General features: G+C 44.0%; 1 protein-coding gene across 1 annotated transcript in view; it reads left to right on the plus strand.

The window, feature by feature from the left end:
* The window catches only part of LOC138580803 (TBC1 domain family member 10B-like), a 977369-nt gene that overhangs the window by 480470 nt on the left and 479553 nt on the right, over positions 1 to 17346 (plus strand). Inside the window, exon 5 of the mRNA XM_069651650.1 lies at positions 6956 to 7070. Within this exon, the coding sequence (XP_069507751.1) occupies positions 6956 to 7070 (115 nt within the window). The remainder of the gene's footprint in view (positions 1 to 6955; positions 7071 to 17346) is intronic.

The raw sequence follows: 17346 nt of genomic DNA on the forward strand, positions 1-17346 counted from the left end.
ATGACAGTAAACGAAAGCCAACAACAAAAGCTTAGATTTATCACTATGTATAGCTCAAATGTCAAGCAAATAAAACAAATCCTAAAGAAAAACTGGCATATTTTACAAATGAATCCAGGCATCTCAGGCTATCTTGAAGATCAAGTAAACATTACTTTAAAAAAAGCCAAAAGCCTGAAAGATATCCTGAGCCACTCTCATTACAAATCTAAATAAATCCAACAAAGGTTTATCACAACTAAGTAAATAACCTATCATATAATGTGCTGTAAAATGTGTGTTGTCTGGGGATGAGCACGGCTCCCTTGCTTCACTCTGTGTGGGAACTTTTGTCCTGGTCTGGGGACAGGAGGGAAGCAATGGGAGTAAGCAAACCAGCATACATTGGGGGGGAGGGGGAGTAGGGCCCTTCCTCCTATTGTCTGTCAAGCCCCCTCTCCAGCCACGCCTTCCACACCAAACCTCCTCCCCTACTCATACGAAGGCACCACTGGGATAAGGGGAACCAATGTTTTTCAGTTTAAACCTAGGAGACAATTTTTCTTCCGGGGGTGTTTCTCTGGTGTTTATCTGATTTCACTGAAAACAGGAAAGCCTAGATATGAGATACCCACTTGGAAATCTCCATTTGACGCAAAATAAACATCAATCTAAAAGTGAAATTAAATTCTTTTGCAATAGAAAAAGTTACCACGCCAAAGAGAGGTGGCAATCTGGAAAAAATGCTCAGATCCAGAGAAACCTTTTGGGTCTGTACTCTTGACACTTGCAATACGGGTTTAAATACAGATGCAGAGCTGATTCATCTTTTATAAATATCAAAGGACTAACCAGCTGCTCAGCTGGAGAAGATTGCATCCAGAAGTGAGCTCACAAACTCTTTACTAATCTAAAAATGTGAATGTGAATATAAAGATTCAATTGCAGTATATTGTATTAGTATTTTCCAAAAATATAGGTATTGTATCATGCTAAAGAACTAGCACATCTGTAACCAAGCCTATAATAACTTAAAATATTTCACCAGAGTAATCTAAAGAAAGATGGTGGTTTAGCGACCGCATATATACAGTTAAATATGCCAAAGAGACTAAAATTGATGGAATATATAAGCATCCACACTTTAAAATAGCCCAAATGATTCAAATAACAAAAACAATTTAGCTTATATAACGTAGATTGAATAGCTTTACTCTCATAAAGTTCCCAATCCAAAATGGTGGACTCACGTTCACATGACCAAGAGAGTCACGTGACCGCGACCTGACATTAGATTACACATGGAAGTTAAACACACCAGATCTCAGGTTATTACGCCGCGACCAGGACGATTTTTACTGAAAAAAAGCCCTGCTTCTTACAAAAAGAAGACTGAATAGCCTTACTATCATGAAGTTCCCAATCCAAGAGAGTCACGTGACCGAGATCCCACATTAAACTGAATACGGAGGCCAAACACACCAAACCGCAGGTTATCACACCACGACCAGGACGCTTCTATTGAAAGAAATCCCCGTTTCCCAACTACATGACATATTTTGAGGTAAGCAGGCGTCTGATTCAGGGCATCAAATCAGTGCAGCTTCTTTCGGTTAGAAAGACTAGGAAATGAGCAAGTATATTGTTCTAAGCTTAGCCTTCATATTTCTTTACATAGATAAAACTTCAACACAGCAAAATACAATGATAGAAAATAAAAGTACATAGCTCAAAAAGCTTTATCTTTGAGGACTGATCACATAAAAGCACAGAATTAGAACCTGATTCACGAACAAGTGAGTATCTTTTTCTTTAAATTAAAAAGAAAAAAAGTCCTTGAACATCAAAGAACAATTATTTTAAAAAAGCAACTGAGGAAGATAATTGAGTTTATATTGTTTATTTTGTGTTTTAGTTGATGTATACCAATTAATAAGCCGAATAATAGGCTTTCCTTTCCTCCTGAAGAACTGTCTGCCTAAATAAGACAGAGAAACACGTGTCGAGGATGTGAGGATTTTACTCTACTTAAAATCATTGAAATTGTTTACTTGAACAAAGCCATACTTTGAAACAATTTCATTATCAAGAATTTAAAACCCCTTTTTTCAAGCAAAAGAAAAGCAGCAAAAGACTCGTATTGGGGTTGAAAATGAACTGTTGATACAATTTTCTCTCACTACACGCCAAGTGAAAAACAGTGGGAGGGCGCAATGTATTCGGTTTCCACTTTTTTTGCCCATTTTATTTATTTCTTCATAAGTCTGATCAGCCTCAGATTTTGGAACCGACGTGTAGCCCCACAGACAACAGCAATTAAAAATCTAAAAAATGACCAACCAAAAACTATTAAGGCTCGCCCCAAGGTTGTGTTAATGCTGAAAAAGGAAATCCTGATTTTGTAAAAAATGTTATTTAATTTTTTTTTTTTTTTTTACGAAAATCCTGGCAGAGGTCCTCACTCTACATCTACACTCCGTGGCCAGAATAGGGATCCCGATGTAAAAGGACGTAGTCGCCTTTGCCAAAAAGGGATGGCTTAAACCCCAATTGTCTGTACGCGCCTCAACGGCAAGTACAGACAATTGGAGGGGGATCCACTCTTGCTGTCGGCACACTCTCAACCACACTGATCGGTGATTGCCGCAGCCTCACTCTGCTCCAAGCCTCAGTTGTCCTCGGCTACCTCTTCTTCGGCGCTTCTAGGCAAGTAGGAGAAGGTCTTGGAGGCTTATAGGAAGAAGGTTTATTCCAGCGTCTCACTGAACCTTTGTCAGTCTAATGTAGACTCCATGCTCACGGAGGCTTTGACGGGAAGTAGCAGACTTCCTCCCAGAAGTTCAGGTGCACAGTCGGGCACGTTTCAAGGTGGGGCTGGCAGAAGCTAAAATGATGGTGTAGGACATCATGGAGTCCACCAATGTGCATATAGACACCTCAGGCCGTGCCATCTGCATCGCCACGTACATGAGGACGACGGCCTGGCTGCGGGCCACCAAGTTCAACCTGGACATCCAGGAATGCATATTGGACCTTCCATTCGAGGGTGGCGACCTCTTTCATTCCACCACCAATGAGGAACTGGATAAGAAGAAAAACAGTGCCCAAACTGCGAAGTCCTTATCTATCCTCAGGAAGTACACGCCCAAGACATACAGCCAGAGGCATCAGCATTCTGACAAGGGGCAGGCCTTTGGCAGGTTCCGGGGCCTCCAGGAGCGCCGTTCTAGGCAGCCGGACTGCTCTCCAAGTCAGCACCGCCGCAAACAATACAAGGCGGGGGAACAAGGGATTCTTCCAGTCCCCCCTCCTCAGCCCCAGCCTTAGAGGGAAAGAAGACATGACATTCCCCTCCGGGTCCACGTGTCTCCGGTGGGGGGCAGGCTTGCCCTTCACGCACATCATTGGTGCACAAGGTTCGCGGACCCTTGGATCCTAGCCGTAGTGTCCACGGGTTACCGCCTACCGGTCTCTCCCTCTCCACCCCCTCAGATTGGGGCAACAACTCTGTTGGTCACAATTCCATCGCACGTAGAGAGGCAGGCAGTGGAAGAAGTCCCAGCCTCCCAGCTTGTCATGGGCTTCTACTCCAGGATTTTCGCCATACACAAGAAGAACCAGGCTGGCCTGAGAGTTGTGTTGGATTTTTCCACCCTGAACCTTTACCTCCCTCTTCATAAGTGGAAGAGGGTTATGCCAGCCCTTATTGCGGAGACACTGTGCAGGGGAGAATGGATGTGCTCCCTGGATCTAAAGGACGCATGCCTACACGTCCCGCTATGGCAGCATCATCGGTCCTTCCAGAGATTCAGGTTCATGGACTTTCATTTCCAATACAAGGTTGTACCCTTTGGTTTCAATTCAGCCCCAATGGTCGTTGCCAGACTGATGAATGCAGTGGCATCCCTCCTCAGGGCTCAAGGCCACCATGTCTACCCGTACCTAGATGACTGACTCGTCGGGGCGAGCACCCAGGAGGTGGTCAGTCACACCTCCTCTGCCCTCATGAATACACTACATGAATTGGGATCTTCATCAATCTTGATCACAGCTACAGCTGACAGTCTGACGTTCTTGGGCCTCATCTGGGACATGAGTTCAGAGAGAGTTTTTCCCTCGGTGGACAAGATCACAGCCATCGAGAGGGCCACAAGTCAGTTTCTCAGCAGAGCGGTGACCTCAGTATGGTGGTACCAGCATCTCCTGGGTATCATAGCGCATGTCTACTGGCAGTGCCGTACACAAGGCTCAAGATGAGAAGATTACAGCTGCATTTTGCAGCCTCACGGAATCAGGAGCGGGGTTCCCAGGCAGAACTCCTCAGCATTCCCCCCCCTTTCTCCACCAGAACCTTGTCTGGTGGGCCAAGGACTGCAAATTGAAGATAGGCAGACACTTCCTTCAACCAGCACCACAGGTTAACATCACCACAGACTCTTGCCTGGAGGGCTGGGGAGCTACCCTGGACAACCACAGCGTCCACAGAGTTTGGTCTCTTCAGGAATAGGAGGCCCGTATCAATTGGCTAGAGCTGAAGGCCATCTAGCTGGCTCTCAAAGCCTTCCTACCGCTCATCATCGGCAAGACGATCCTCATTCAAACAGACAACTCCACCAGCATGTATTACATCAAAAAGCAGGCTGGTGCCAGGTCTCCTCCTCTGTGCACCCTGGCGGTCAGCATTTGGCAATGGGCTCTAGTAAACATACAATTGACGACAAGCCACCTCCCGGGGGAGTCACACCTGGAGGCAGTCGGACTCAGCCAGTTGGGTGCCGACAATTACGAATGGCAATTGAACGATCAGGTCCTTCAGAGGATCTTCAGCAGATAGGGACCTCCACAGGTGGATGTCTTCGCCACCTGGTACAACAGGAAGTGCCCTCAGTTGCATCCTGGCAGGGACAGGGCCTAGGCTCTCTGGTCGACGCTGTACAGTTATAGTGGAACAGCATGAACGCATATGCGTTTCCTCAGCATGGTGGTACCAGCATCTCCTGGGTATCATGGCGACATGTCTACTGGCAGTGCCGTACACAAGGCTCAAGATGAGAAGATTACAGCTGCACTTTGCAGCCTTATGGAATCAGGAGCGGGGTTCCCAGGCGGAACTAGTCAGCATTCCTCCCTTTCTCCACCAGGACCTTGTCTGGTGGGCCAGACTGCAAATTGAGGATGGGCAGACACTTCCTATCGACACGGTACAGTTACAGTGGAACAGCATGAACGCATATGCGTTTCCTCCCACTCCTCTGTCCACAAGGTGATCTGCAAGATAAGGGAGTCACAACACCTCAGCATCATTCTGATAGCTCCGTGGTGGCCTGCGAGACCATGGTTCTCGGAACTGCACAGCCTTTCTGACCAGCCGTTGATTCACCGTCCGCTGGGTCCAGCTCCTCTTCTACCACAGCTGGGAGGCAGGGTCTTCCACTCCGCTCCGCAGAAGTTAGCCCTCAGTGTGGTTCCTGAGCAGGTCACACTAAAGCATCTGCGTCTTTCGCAGGCTAACCTAGACATCCTACAGGGTGCTAGCTCTGCTATAGGAGCCAGTACAAAAGCAAGTTACTAGGTTTTGCCACTGGGCGGACTTGCACGTTGGACGATTTGCTGTCCTTCTCTATGCACCTTGCACACTCGGGGGGTGCAGCTTGACACATGCCTCACCTATCTGGCAGCCATTGGAGCCTACCGGAACTCGGAGGAGGAGGTCTGGTCATCCTCCAACCCGGTGGTTAAAAACATCTGGCGAGCCTCACCAGGCTCTACCCGCCTATCAAGAAGCCACACCCCGTGTGGGACCTCAACGTAGTGTTGTGCGCCTTGGCGCACAAGTCTTTTGAGCCAATGGTGTCCCCATCAAGACAGCTCTATTGGTGGGCCTGCACACAGGGTCAGCGAAATTCAAGCTCGAGTGGCTTCAGAACCTTACACTACCGTTCATAGAGACAAGGTGGTACTTAGAACGCATCCCACATTTTGGCCTAAGGTAGTCTCTTCGTTTCACCTAAATAAGGAAATAGTGTTACCTACCTTCTTTACGGACCCTAACGACGATGCTCAGAAGGTCTTGCACTGTCTAGATGTCGGGCGTGCTCTGAAATTCTATCTGGACAGGACTGAGAGCTTCCACAAATCGGAGGCTCTTTGTCACCTTCGGTGGGTCAAGGCCAGGATATCAGGCTTCCAAGGCTTCTATAGCTAGGTGGATGATTTCGGCCATCAAGTAGGCTTATGAGGGGCAGCACAAACCGCCTCTGGCGAACATGTATGCCCACGCTATTAGAGCCACGGCAGTTGCGTTCCAGAGGCCCGTTTCGTGGCAGGTCATCAGCAGGGTTGCTACGGGGGCCATTCTTTCAGCCTTCTGCAAGCACTAGCGCCAACATCATCACGGCCGACCCCCAGGAACAGAAGGCAAAGTCTTCCCCTTCACAGCCAGAGGTCTGGAGGATTGAACCAAAAATAGGGGCGGGGGAGATCTGCCCCCCAAAGTTAAGCAGTGCGGAGGACTAGGTATCTCATCCCCTGCAATGGAAACGTGGTGCGGAGGACGAGATACCTCGTCCTCTGCAATTAAGTGGTTAAACACAAGAATTTACTTGTACTCCAACCTAGAATTTCATTGCTACAGTAGAAGTCTTTTTTTTCTCTATCAAATTGGGAAGGTCACTGTTGAAATTCTGAGCAGTCAGGCTTGTTTCCAAGCTTTACCGGGCTTTACAAATTGGGGGAAATAGTGCGGTTATTGTGTATCAAGGCATTGTCAAAAATGTGTGCGAGTGGGTCAGAGAATGTAGGATTGTATAAGCTTTTACTTTGTTGTTGGGACTTGAATGTTTCATTCTAGTTTCCTGAATGACGTCCGTTTTCTGTTTGCAACTGCTCATACCAGAGTGTGGAGGTGGCTATCTGTGCTCTGCCGCAGATAATGTCTTATGTTAATGTATTTTGTTTATTGTCTTTATATTTCCAGACAGCAGGATCTGTACCGTATTCTGAAGGCCTACACCATATACCGACCGGATGAGGGATACTGTCAAGCCCAGGCACCTGTGGCGGCTGTCCTGCTCATGCATATGCCTGCTGAGGTAAGGGCTTGTTATCATCTCTGCTAAAGAGCACAGAGGCAGGCATTCTATGCCAACAAATGAAGTGCCTGACCCTGACTTGAAGAGGTGGTCTCTTCTATAAGGTTGCAAATGCAAAGTCCTCATCAGCCTTTATATGCGCCTTTAAGGATCTTGTAAGTATTGTAGGGGCCACCTAAGCAAATGTAAGACACTTAAGAAATCGTAATGCTATACTTCTTATTACTCTTTGAACTGTGAACATAAAGATATGATCTGCTCACTATTCCTACACACATATGCTAATGAGATTTCTAAGACTGATGTTTAGTGTCTCTAAGACGCCTACAGCTTATCTTACTGCTTTAGATTCCAGTACTTAAAGGGTCCTCTCTCGCTTGTGGTTTTCTTAAATCCAAATTTAAACAATCCAAGAGAAGCCAAAAGAAAAAATGCTTTTGAACTACTATTGACAATAGAACAAATGTTAGTTAAACGTTTCTATCCATTTCATGTACATACGTGGTCACTTGGTTGTAAGTGGAGTAGCACCTTCTTTTCTACAAAATAACCTTTTTATTTGTTCTAATTTTTAATTATGCAGTCTTTCTAATTTTGCAAGAATGATATTCACCTACTTGGAATATCCCCATTCGGGCTGGGAATCCTTGGTAATGTAACACACCAGTTAAAAGACAACGGCAGCACTATGTGCAGCCATTCCACCTCTTTTCAGGTAGTTTGTCTCACATCGAATAAGGGGACTAGTCCTTGGCTCTGTCTGCGGATGTCCTCTTCAGATTCTTTGCAGCTTGTCATGTGAATGGAGACCTCGGGGCACAGTCCGACTTGATTCAACATTTCTGAATCTGTTTTTACAGTTACAGAAGCTTGTATACTATTTTCTGAAAGGCTTCATGTAAGACTTTTGTTCTAAGCGTCTTTTGGGTTATTTGCCCTGAGGGTGCCACCTTCATTTGCTGAGTGCCTTCTTAGGGAGGATAGCTCAGCGGCAACGTGCTCGTCTTGGAAGCAAGACAACACGAAGTAACACAGGTTCGATCCCTGGGTCCGCACTTAGAAACCTCTGGGTATTTAAGCGCGTTATAAATACGCAACTAAGACCAAAAAAAAAAAATTACGGAACTAAAAAACCATTTCTGGAACAGCGCCTCGATGCCTGCGGGCTGTGTGAGCGCTTTAAAAATGCAAAATAAATAAATAAAATAGGGGCCCTGTCTGGGATGCTTGCCCTCATTAAGAGCCCCTTTGTGGGGTGGTCAAGTTTAAACTGCTCCTTATCTTTCACATTATCTGAACCTTCTGACATTGGAAATCCTATAATTCCCTGTTTTGTATCCTTTAAGACATGTGGTCTGAAGAACAACCACATTGATGTTAAACATGTCTACTGCCTTCAACCTCGCAACACAGTGGAGACTGTGAAATACTTTATTTGAAAGCAACACTTGCACATAGCACTCTTTGCCTCACTGACGCATTTTGCAACTATTTTTGCCCCAATTTATCTTTGATACAAACCGGACACAGCCTTCTGAGACATTCACACTTCATAACTAAATGACTACTAGTCAGTCAATGGCGGTTGAAGCACCCCACCCGCAAGCACTCTGTGAAGGTGAGGAGATTCTGATATAGTCATCCATTCAAACACCTAGGCATTCAGGTGACTGTGGTTTGCTGCAGCATTGGTGGAAACTGGGTTAAATGCCTGCCTAGTCTACCCTTAATAAAATGGGGCCACAGTTTGTGCTTAGTGAATGTCTCCCAACTGTTTGTCTCAATCAACTGGGCAACAGGTTTTAATCTGCTACTCCAGTATTATTTTGAATGCATTCAGCAAACAGTATATTGAACACATGAGTTTTAATAATTGTTTTACTACCCCTTCTGCTTTGTTTTCTATCTATTCTAATATTTATTTGGTGCAGCAAAAAGTGCAAGAAGCCGGAATGTGTTACTTTTTGTTTTTATTTGTTTCCTGCTGTTTTTACAGTAAATATGAGTGACTTTTTATTGCTTGTTTTTGAGACCTGCTGGTCAACAGGTTGACATCTTATGTAGGGGCAGTGCTGCTGTAGCGTCTCACAGCTGCATTTCTTCCTCTCACAATAGAAATCTAGGACTATGTCCCACAATGCCTTGGGCATATTAGCATGTATTACACATACACATGCATCCTGATCTTGCTAAGCAGATTGGAAGAGCATCCCATACTGTACACAGAAGCAATCTGCACTTCTCGAGGACTGACACACCCCCGCCCCATTCTCTCTCACAGCACCAACTTCAAAATGGCAATGCCCTCCCATTTGTTGACCCTTGCAATGTCCTGGTAATTGATGGACATGAGGTTTAGGGCCCACCTTATCTACCTGTAATAGATTTGAGAACAGTGTTCTAGCCTGGTGAACATTATATCAACTGGGTGGCTGCTCGTTATACAGCGATTCCATTGACCACATTTACAGTGTGTTCTTCTACGGTAATTGTTGACTTTTCATTTTATTTATATGTATATGGAATTATGTAAAAAAATGTACAATAAAATTAAGGTTAACCCTGCAAAAACGTAGCTTACAAATATCTGAAATAACGTTAAGATAAATTGTATTAATACATTGAAAGAAATATATTAATATAAAATATTATGGCAACTAACTCACCCTGTTTTTGTTTCGTACCATTTTGTTTTTGCTCTAAAATGCTTTATAGTGAAGGTAATGTGTTGTGTGAATATTTGTTTTTAATAAAAATATTAAACTGGATTTGTTTTGAATGTTTACTACACTTGTGCTGTTTTTAATATTTGCAGTTTGCATGATTTACTAATTTTAATTTAGTTGAAGTAAGCTTTGGGCTCTTTTCTTTCTAACTGGTTTGCCTGGCGATTCCTTTCATTGTTGCTTTTTTCTCAGTTTATTAATTAGTCCTCTTCCTTGACGCGTCTCAAGAGTATGGCGGTAAAAGGCTGAATAACCGTTCCAAAACATGAAAATATGAATACTCTTTGAGATCATGCGCCAAGGTTTATCACCATAACCACAATTTATTAGTCTAGTCGTGTGTGCCCTCGGATGACACGTGTTTCGGCATTTTGCCTTTCTCAAATCCGGGCATATTTCATTAATGTTCTATTCAAAGTACAAGTGAGTCTATTCATACAATAACAGTAAATCAAATTACAACACAGTCGCAATATTAGAACATTTGCAAAAAATAATAATAAAATCATAAGAATGACAGACAATTAGGGTTGAGATCAGGGAGGAGTGGTGGATGTTCAGAGAGAAAATAATAGGATAATCAATGATTATACAGTAAAAACATAACCTGAGTGAATTAAGCCATTAATATGTCACTTGGGTGAAGTGGTTGTTAACGTATTTCTACTAGTAGTTGCAGCATTTTGGTGGATTCTATATTACCTTATATTGTGTTAATATTGATTCAAATTAAAGCATAAGTATAGTTTTTTGGTGTGCTGTACGTGCTCCTTAGTTGTTATGTCGAGAAATGTGATCAGAGATTTAACTTTTATAAGTGTCCTACTTAAATCTTAAAGTGATAAAAACTATCTATTTCACATGTGTTTTATGAATAAATCTTACTGTTCGTTCTTTTGATTTCTCTAGTTTTCTCATAATTTAATGGGTTAGATCCCTGAAAGGACAAACAATTATTCAGATGAGCCATGTAAATGCCTCTGAGATTGCATCTTCTTTCAGCTTATTTCTCCTTAATTACCTAATTTCAAATATTGGATTTGTGGCAAGTCTTATCTAACGTTACTTATTCCCAAAATAGTGTATCCAAATATACATCGTTAATTCTTAGTAGTCTTTCCTCATTATTCTATAATGTATGCTCATTACTTCCCACTAGTATCTCCGTAATGGTGACTATATATAGGTTAAAAGACAGTACTTTGTCGAGCTAAGCGCACCTCTATTGATACGGGTGCTTAAACCTTTCAAAGTCCTACCACGGCGCATCCATCTGTCCCCGATCGTCTAATGCATTTTTTCCTCGCTTAGCTTGTGCGATGGAAAGATATATGTACGCTTTACTTTTTATAACCGTGGCGCTGCGTGATTTCAGTACAGTCAAATATCAGTTCCATTAGCTTACGCTTGACTAATACAATCATTATGCGTTCACACATTTCGGAGTGCATCTGAGCACTTACCAGTTTCTCCACATCTTTGTCTACAGCCCATCGGCTCCGCTATGCATCCGGTGCCATTGCATAAATGTTGTGATGTGTTCCCATAGCACTCTCACCGTTTTCTCTTTCCATACCTACATTACGGCCACCATGTTTTGGGAAAGAAACCTGCATTCTAATCTAAACGTGTATAGTAGATGCCCAATCTCTGGTGTTTTAAATATTGAGGTTTCTTTTATTTAACACTCTATTGCTTTGATGTTAATGATAATCCGTTTACTAATTTGTACTCGTATATTCAATCTTTTACTGATTTTTATGATCTATTCTATCAATTTGTTTTCCACTGCACATGCGTACCAGCTCTAAATTCCAGAGTCTCACTGATTCTGTATATATTATTATAGACAAGTACCATCTTGAATGCATTCTATACTACACTAAATTAAAATCCCTTAATGTTAACACCAGTGGAATAGATTTCCACCTTTTATCAGCTGCACCTGAAACATGGGTAATTGTCATATAGTATCACATATACAGTTACATTGCGCAAATTGCAGCCAACATGCTGCATAGTAGAATGGTCTTTATGCCATCTATTTTTTCATAGATCCCAAATGAATCAACTAATTTATCCTATACCTAATGGTATACACATCATTAAGTATCAGCTTATTTTGCCTCATCAGTTCTTAGTACACAGTATTACACAGTACTTGGTTAGAAAGAGCACTTGTAATTTCAAAGCAAATAGATCTTTATCCTTGCATTTCTTATTTGTACCTCTTTGCATTTTGTTTTCCTAATATCATAGAAAAGACACAATTTCATTGTCTGAATTTAAACCAGTTACAGTAGTGTTCAATTTAGGTTTGCTTCGGCCTGTCTCTGAATTTTTTCTGTCACCGACTCTTCTGCCAAAAGTGAGTTTTTGAAGTCCAATGTATCTAATGTCCGTCTTCCTATCCATTTGATGATCTTTCTGCCAATGTTGTGCTATGGGAAATTTCAGATCTTGGCTGCCTATTTTGGCTACATGTTCTCTAATTCTTGTTCTTAATTCTCGTATTGTGCTTCGAATATTTAGTTTTTGACATTTACAGATGATACTATATATCACAAATGTTGTCCTGCAATCATTCGGTAGTAGTAAGGGGCTCAGTTTGTTCTTGAGTGTTAGCTTTCCTATATATGATTTGTGGCTTATCTTCTACATATTCTTTGATATTTTCATCCAACTTCAACAGGTACCAATTTTTCTTCAGAATGTTGTTGATGATATAATAATTGCTACTGTACCTTGTTACGAAACCAACCCTTGTGTGTCCAATGTTGGGTTGTCTTTTCTTTCAGTGTTTGTTCATGTGTGAGTTTTCTTGTATGCTTTTTTTACACAATTATCCGCATATCCCCTCTGTTGGAAACAATCTTGCAATAATTTATATTCTTCTTCATATCTGTATTGATTCTGACAGTGATGTTATGTTCTTACAAATTCACCCATGGGTATATTGCGTATTGTTGGTGCATGATGGCATCTGGATGCGTATAGGGTGGAGTCAACCTCAGCCTCTTTCCTGAAAGTCCAAGTCTCAAGTTGGTTGCCATCTACATGAATCGTCAAATCTAGAGAATTGATATTACAGCTATCACATGTTCCTGTGAATTGTATTCCAAAGATATCCCCCTGGACACAGCAAGGATGTCGATTTTTTTCAAGACTTATTCTCAGTGATGCTTGCCATGAGAAGGATGTGTATGCCACTTACCAAATGGCTCAACGAAAAAGGTGTCCGATATCGTTGGGGCTACCCATTCGCTCTCACATTTCAATGCGAGGGGAGTACGGTCAAATTGAGATCAGAGCAGGATATACATAGCTGCACAACCGACTTACTGGGTAACCAGGAGAATGAAGCGAATCAGGGAGAAAAGAGAGGATGACAGACAATGGCCCATTCAAGGTCCGAAACGGAGGCGGATACCAGTTTCCAGGAAATATAGAAGGATGAATGGCTCCCCAGGTGCAGAACTCGGAGGAGCATGTTCCTCTGCACCACTACTGCCGGTATCGGCCCCGAGAGCAGAGTGATATCTCCTCGCCAACGACAGGAATCTGCTAAGAAGATTGATCGAGAGGACACAAGTGAAAGATGACCCTGGATGAGTGCGACGGATCGACCACTGCACTGAACTTTGACTTTGGAACAGTGACTGGGTTACATAACACTGTTGTGAGCTCCCCCGAGAGTGCCCGGGCAGCAAGGTGAACATTCGTACTGACGCATTGACTCTCGCCAAGTTGGGTGATGTATATGCGGTGGGGACATGTGCGCTCTGAGTTAAGGCGGAAATGCACAGTCTTGGGGGATCTTGAAGAGGGGGCGTTCAGGGGGAGTCAATGGTTATTTGAACGTTTTGTGACGGGACAAGGACAGGTCCGGTTCTGACTGGTGGTCAGACACTGGTCGGATGATGTCAACCAAGCTAGTTCAGACGCTGTTACGGGTTCAGGAAGGGGGTAGGGGTAGAGGATGGGGAATGGGCAGGAACAGGTTTCTTTACGACTGTGAATTGTGTGGTCGGAGGTGTTGTGTGTGGGTCAGGTTTCAGGGGGACCGCTTTACGAGCATTGTATGAAAAAAGGAATAAATGGCGGTAAAACCCAACCTAAAGAAAGATGACCATCTCCGAGCGAGTAGCCTCAACGTCAAGGGGCTGAACTCACCTACGAAACGGTCTCTGGTGTCCAGGGAGTTTGAGGTCAGGGTTGGATGTGCTCTTTCTCCAGGAGACTAAATATGCACATGGGGAGGATTTCAGGGTACTGCACCCAAAGGTGGGGACGGAATATTGGGGTTCAGGCACTCTCAGGAAAGCGGGAGTGGAAATACTTATCAGAAAGGGGTTACATCTAGAAGTCACCAAGACGTGGACGGATGTGGAAGGTAGGGCACTTGTCATTGTAGGTACCCTATGTAAAATAACGTTCACGCTGGTGACACTGTACGCCCCCAAAACCCATCAAGCTAGATTTCTACAACGAACAATACCGAAAATAATGGTGGAAGCCGCTGGGCATATAATACTTGGTGGAGATTTTAACCTTTGGGGGAACGCCAAAGTGGACAGACAAGTGGACAATAGAAAATAGGCTAAGAAATGAGATTGCACACCTAGACAGGACTGCACGGTCCGCCACCGAGGGAAGGGCAGAGAAGATCGCGAAAGCCAGATAGAAAAGAGAGGAGCTTCGTCTCCTTGAGGAAGGGCTCGTTGTCCGCAAACTGCAGCTTCTTAAACAAAAGCATTACAACAAGGGGGACAAGGCAAATGCCCTACTGTCAGCTATACTACGAGGCCAGCGGTAGGACAGATGGGTTGCCGCTATTGATGGGGGAGGAGGTGATACCCGGGACACACGAACGGAGAACATCCCAGAAGCATTCAGAGTTTTATGAGCAATTATATAGATCTGATACAGTTCATGCAAGAGCAGAAATAGAAGGGTATTTAGGAAGTGTGGAGATGCCGAAACTCTCCCGTGTAGAGGCAGACGCGATGGATGCCCCAATCACGGCTGAAGAGGTCGAACGAGCAGTGAAGAGGTTGCTGCTAGGAAAGGCCCCAGGGACCGACTGTTACACAGAAGGCTTTTATAAGACCTTCCTCTCGGCCCTCCATCCATTTATGGTGGACCTGTTCAATGACATATTGGAGACGGGAGTAGCTCCGGACTCCTTCGCAGAGGCACTGATTACGGTTATTCCCAAAGAAGGTAGGGATCCTAGACACTGTGGATAGTATCGCCCAATATCGTTGCTCAATATTGACCCCAAAATATGCACAAGGATATTGGCAGCCAGATTGGAGGTATACGTTCCGCGGCTGATACACTCAGACCAATTCGGATTTATCCTGGGGAAACAGGGCGCGGATACGATGCGCAAGACATTACACCTGATCCATGAGTCAAAGAAAATAACAGGAGGCCCTGCTCTCCTGTCCGTCAACACAGAGAAAGCGTTTGACAGGGTACAATGGGTCTTCCTGGAGGCGGTCCGGAGTAAAGTTCGGCTGGGCAATATGTTCAGAAGACGGTTGAAAGCAGTGTATAAATCTCCCAAGGCTTCAGTATCAGTTAACTCTGACTACTCAAGATGGTTCTCGCTAAGAAGAGGAACTAGGCAAGGTTGCCCTTTATCTGCAATATTAGTCGCTCTCTCGCTTGAGCCTCTCGCCCAGAATCTTAGAGCGGACCAGCTAGTGGAGTGACTGAAAGTAAAAAGGATGGAATATAAGCTAGCCCTGTATGCAGATCTATTACTACATGTAAGCAATCCCTTAACATCCATACCAAGAGCTATATACCTGATTGAACAATATGGTCTACTGTCTGGCTTTAAAATTTAGGACTAAATCAATCTTATTCCCATTGAACAAACCCACTCATGAGGATACTGATAGATTCTCCACATTAGGTCTCACTATTGGGGAAACCACATTGCGGTACTTGGGGATAAATCTGACATGAAATTTGGACGCCCTATATGAAGCTAACTTCCCCTTCTGCTCTCCCAATTTCATCCTGACTTAGCAAAGTGACAAAAGCTGACGATCTCCTGGATGGGGAGACTTAATGCAGTCAAGATGGTATGTCTCCATAAATTTCTATATCTATTCTTGATGCTTCTAATCAGGCTGCCGAAGCTATTTTGAGATTCTTGTGGCAGGGGAAAAAGACTAGACTAGCACATGAGGTTTTAACCTTACCCAAAGAACAGGGTAGAGTGGGCCAACCTGACTTTAAAAAATATTACAAAGCAGTGCAATTACGGATCCTAGTCCACACATGAGAAACCAGTCAAACCTACAGTGGATACATCTTGATAACTATAGTTTCGCTCCGGCCACCGTATCGTAATGGCTGTGGGTTCCCAGTGACAAGCTAACTTGCAGGATCTGAAATCATTCTATACTAGGCACCATCAGGGAGATCTGGTGGGAGGGAGCAGACATGCGGGGTATCACCACATGGCCATACCCTCTGAGTCATATTTGGGTACCAGGGATTCGAGAGGAGATTCCAGATCATAGCAGATTCCAGCCTTGGTTTGAAGCTGGCCTGGAGAGGGTGGGACAACTCTGGAGGGAGTGTAACTTCCTTACTATTATAGAATTTGAGAATGCACTGGGAATAGGCCCCCTCCCGGTCTTCCCCTTTCTCCAACTTAAAGGCATACTGAAGAGGGAGTCATGGATGGAGAACATACAGAGACACCTTACTCCCTTTGAAACGCTCCTCAACACCCTAACAGAGACCAAAGGCCTGATCTCAACTATGTACAAAGCACTGATAAACGCTGGGAAGGGGTCTACTGTTCAATTAAAGAGCAGGTGGGAAAACGTTCTGAACCTAGAAATCGACCATGAGCTGTGGACAAGAATGTTTACGGGAGCCTCACAAATATCGATAGCTTGTCAGTATAAATTGCGCGCCGTCAAACTCCTCGACAGATGGCAATACGACCCCCACAGATTGTCGAAGATGTTTCTGTCGATGTGTCCTCTATGCTGGCGACAGTGTGGCGAGAGAGCCGACTATTGTCATAAGTGGTGGGGGTGCCCCTGTATTAGTGTTCTTGGATGAGGTCCTCAGATGGATTAAAGAGGTAGATGGGATTCATCGTGAAGTTACACCAGTTCTTATATTATTTGGCTTTGAAAAAAATTAAGATGAGCTCAGGCGGGTGATGGGAATAGTGGCGCCTCTCCTCCTAGCTGCGCAAGCCTGTCTCGTGACTCATTGGAAGCCGGCCACGGTTCTGGGGAAGAAGGAATGGATGAATGTGGCAACCAACATTTGCATAATGGAAAGAATTACTGCTGCTTTACATGATACATCCACACAGTATGAACTATTATGGGGTGATTTTATAAAAGAATATGCAAAGCAGTGCACTCCCTAACAAACTAAGACGCAAGGGGTCCTAAAATGGGACCGTGTTAGAAAGCCCGGACATGCTGAGCTGAACGCAGAGACGTTCTGAGAATTACTCACCAGTTGGGTTCGACAATACAGGAATGGAAATTCCTCAATTAGGC

The sequence above is a fragment of the Ambystoma mexicanum genome, chromosome 3p (genome assembly GCF_040938575.1).
Source record: "Ambystoma mexicanum isolate Mex_15411 chromosome 3p, UKY_AmexF1_1, whole genome shotgun sequence".
In the NCBI taxonomy this organism is placed as follows: Eukaryota; Metazoa; Chordata; class Amphibia; order Caudata; family Ambystomatidae; genus Ambystoma; species Ambystoma mexicanum.